The sequence below is a fragment of the Rhipicephalus sanguineus genome, chromosome 6 (assembly GCF_013339695.2).
Source record: "Rhipicephalus sanguineus isolate Rsan-2018 chromosome 6, BIME_Rsan_1.4, whole genome shotgun sequence".
NCBI classification, from domain to species: domain Eukaryota; kingdom Metazoa; phylum Arthropoda; class Arachnida; order Ixodida; family Ixodidae; genus Rhipicephalus; species Rhipicephalus sanguineus.
The window spans coordinates 84,550,145-84,554,315 of record NC_051181.1 but is presented as its reverse complement, the minus strand read 5'-3'; the positions used below and the strand labels follow the sequence as shown (position 1 = coordinate 84,554,315).

At 47.6% G+C, this 4,171-nt stretch overlaps 1 protein-coding gene across 1 annotated transcript; it reads right to left on the bottom strand.

The window, feature by feature from the left end:
- Positions 1-1,260: 1,260 nt before the first annotated feature.
- Positions 1,261-2,877, bottom strand: LOC119397945 (uncharacterized). The gene is made up of 2 exons (XM_037665245.2): positions 2,257-2,877; positions 1,261-1,568 (listed from the first exon to the last, which is right to left on the bottom strand). Exons 1-2 carry the CDS (start codon positions 2,820-2,822, stop codon positions 1,433-1,435), a joined length of 702 nt encoding a protein of 233 aa, XP_037521173.1. The 5' UTR covers positions 2,823-2,877; the 3' UTR covers positions 1,261-1,432.
- Positions 2,878-4,171: the final 1,294 nt, after the last annotated feature.

Below are 4,171 nucleotides of genomic sequence, written 5' to 3'. Positions count from 1 at the left end.
AGGCCCGTAGCCTGGTATTTTTTTCGGGGGGGAGGGGGGGGGGGGCACTTACTGAAAGCCTTGACTATTTGAGAAAAACGCCTATTTTCATTATTAATTTCGGTAAAACACCACGTATCATAAAAATTTCGCCCCCCCCCCGCCCCCCACTGGCTACGGGCCTGGTCAGTGGTTGTAGGTCAAAATTCGCCATTTTAACTCTAGAATGTTTGGGAGAAATAGTTAGGGACCTGTTCTGTTAGCTACGTGGAAGTTTCAGTTTACGGTGAATACGTCAATATTACGTTTGGGCAGCTACGGCGCCAAAAACAGCCCTTGTTGTGATCTCATAACAGCTTTCGCTGTAAAAGACCCTATACAGGGGTCGTGTCGGGAAGGAATCGTGTTCACATATATATGTGATATAGCGTGGTAGAAAAGTAGCACAACAACCAGGCGTCACACAATGCGAATTGCGTAACGAGTGAGTTGTTGAATGATTCCAACCCATTACAAATGGCCCAGCCATAATTTTTCATCGCCATCAGCCAACAGCATCAACAAAGTGCACATAATACCTTGCGTGTAGCGGATACCACGCTTCTCCGCAGAATGACGAATAATGCCATAGTGGGTGATTCCCTAATACACAAAAATTATGACTTATGGACGTAGTGGGTACCTTGCAAGTGTGCTTGTATTAGTTTCCCCAAGAGAGTTCCCAACGGGCTCTAGAAAGGCCGCTCCTGCAGCTTTCGCTGTGACCGTGCTGCGTGTTCCGAGCAGGCCTGGCGAATTTTTTTGTGTTCCAGCACCTTCAGGAACCCGAATCCCGCTAATTTCTACATGGCATTCTAACAATAATAAAAAAACAACATGCGTAGCCAAAAAATGAGTCAAATAACTAAAGACATAAAAAGAGCAGAAAGAAAGTGAAGCTCCGATGGCAGCAACGAGGTGCTAATGGCGACACGATATGTCCTCATGTCCAAGCCTATTCGAACCGCTTAGTTCCGAACCAATAACCATATCTTGGTCGGTGCAGGTTCACTTCGGACTTAGGCAATCGCCAATTATACAGATTCTGGTTCAGTTGAGCTAAAATGCCCGTTCTGGTATATGGTTTTCAGGCCAGGTTTAATTCGAACATGTATGACGCGACCGTTTGTCAAGTAGGAAAGCTGATTAGTCGTGTCTCACACCTATGTCTACGCAGCTTTGTTTCAAATAATGTACGCATGAGTTATGTCTCTTTAGTAAAAGAAAAAAAGCGCATTCGCAAGAAAAACATTTATTTTCCCGTCACATATATATGTACACATAAACTTTTCGCGAACAATACCCACGAAAATTTAACAAGCAAAAACGCGCCTAGTTGCGCGATATCAGTAACCTACACGCAAGGAACGTAGTTCCGTTCTCGCTACATTCTGTGCCAGAGCTTGATCCCAGCTTAACGGGGTGTGCTGGCTGCAGGCCTCTGCATATACCACAAAATATACTTCAATAACGCATGAAGTACTTCCGCGACCTGGCCCAATGCTCGGTTACCCGTGGCTGCTTCTGCACGATTCAGTCTCGAGCGCAACCTGAAAAATATTTGCAGAATATATGCACGCGATCTTAAAAAAAAGTGTGTGGCAGCACTCACAACAACATGTTTAAACTTCAATAAACATTCTACATTACTACGTATAGTGTTTAGCCATGATAATAAAATTACCGAGCAACCTTCTGTCAGACAATACTGTAATGTATCGTCCGTAGAATTGGTTACCCCATGTGTAGGATCTAACTGTCGGCCAAGGGTTCTCACTGAGCAAACAAAAAAAGAAAAAAAAATGAGAAAGAAAAAAGAGAAGAGAAAAAGCCCTTTGAAAGTCTTAACGGCTTTTAGCGCATGAGAAAATGAACAGGACAGGTGTCGCCTGCACTTATTTTAACAGAACGGTACAATGGCGATGGGGCAGCGGAACGCGACACACAGTGACTTTCCGTCAGCCTCGTGAACAAGGGGTAAATTTTATTGCCCTGTAGGGAGGGAGCGGGGGCTTCCCTAACAACAATAATAGCAATCAGGACTGCTATTTGTTTCGGCAAGTTTCGAAGCCACAGAACCGATTCGCAACCTCGACGGTTACACACAACAGAGCCCTATTTCACCGGTTTATAGGTGAGAGCAATAAGGCTAATGTAGTTAAACTTCGAAAGCATATCATTACAGATAAATACGTAGGTCGCCATTACATTGCGAATATCCAGCAGTTGTCTACATACCTTCGCTTGCAGGCTCGCCCTCGGCGTTCGATCATTCCGGAACGCTGAGAGCGAACGACGCCATGGTGACGTGGCCTCTTCGGCGTTCCAGGCGTCCGGTCCTCAAACCAGGCTGAAGGACCACGACTCCCTGCAGCGGGGCGTTGCGCGTTCTCCTGGCGCCGCCTGTCCAAGCAGCTGACCCCGCCTTGGTCGTCGGCAGCTTCATGTGCTTCGGTCCCGTTTCGAGCATGCTCAGCTGTCCGTGCTCGACGGAGTCGGACTGGCGAGTGGCTCGAAGGCGGGGTGGGGACACAGCCACCGGCGTCGCTCGCGAGTGCGGACGCCCCGCGCAGTGTAAATTCCGGAGGGGAAAACGTTTCCACAAAGGCTGCCCGTCGTCGGCGAGCGACTTCCGCGACCAAAACTTGCGGCCTCCGACGGCAGCGACGCCGTCCTCGTCCAACGAGACTTCGCAGCTTGCGAGCGTCGAGCTTGTCGCGAAGTAGACGAGTTGTCCGAGAACGCGACCGCGCTTGCGACCTCTGCCAGGGGTCCCGACGGAAACCGGAGCCCGCGACGGACATGACACTTGGCCGATTCAGGGCGCGAACTGCGTGAACCAGTTTCTGGCGTGGTCCTCGTTCGAAATCTCGATGCCGATGAGGATACCATAACTGAAGGTAGTGCCACCTACCCCCCATTCAAGCGTATTTAATGGCGAAGAATCTGGCGGATTAGAGGTATACTAAAGTTTTCTACAATTGTAGGAGACGCTAAAAGTCAAATAGAGTAAGTAGCTTTTATTATTATTATTATTATTATTATTATTATATTATTATTATTATTATTATTATTATTATTATTATTATTATTTATAAAAAACCATTTGGATCAGCCTTTTGAGAAAAAATGTCGAGGCATGTTGGTCATCATGATTATCATCAAATGCAGGTTTGTATTTTCTTGCCTGCAATACCCGTAGCGCGCGCAACCATGCTGCGACCTCTTCTTCCTGAATAACAAGTCACAGGTTTCGCACGTGGAGGGAGAAAAATAGGAAGGAGCGCACCTAGCGTCCACAAGCCACCAACCGTCTCTACCTTCTCGTGTTCATTTCAGAATGCGCATCATGCTCTCTTTTCATTTTCTTTTAACTGCGGAGCCGTTAAGGCTTTCTTTTGCGCCGCGTAGCGTAGACAGACACAGAGCAGTGGCGTAGGCAGAAATTTTTTTCCGGGGGGGGGGGGGGGGGGCACCTCCTTGATCCGACATTGGGTCCGGGCAGATAAGTGGGGTCGAGTGTCATTTTGTCCTCTGTATTCTATGGGGAAAAAATTTCAGGGGGGGGGGCACGGGCCCGGTGTGCCCCCCCCCCCTTGGATACGCCCCTGACACAGAGTGTATGTGCCGACAACTCCTAGCATAGCATAGCCACGCATAGTATATTATAGCAAGGGGCTGGGAAAGGGAACTGAGGGTGAAGAGGAAGGAAGAGGGTAAAGCATAGCATAGCCATGCACAGTATAGCATGGCAAGGGAGTGAGAAAGGGTGTGTGGGTGAAGAGGAGGAAAAGGAGGAGGGTGGGTACAGCATAGGCGAGTTGGTGGTTGGAGACATGCGTGTGGTCAAGCAATGAGGAGGAGCATCGAGTCGTAGGTGGCAGGGTCGTTTTCAGTCTGCGCACTCCGAATTAGTAAAAGGAAGTGTGGCAAACTTAAGTTTCAACCACTCTTTAGTACGTTCATGTCTGTATATTACTCACGCAAGATTTAAATATTAGAATTACTTCTATCTTTAGCCATATAGGATATCGATCGCTCTCTAGTGGCAAAGCAACGAGTGGCACACTTGTTTCTCTTCCAGGCACTTCCGGTTTTCCAAATATTCAGAAAAATTCCTGTAAAACATAACACTCGTACGAAATTGATGGTC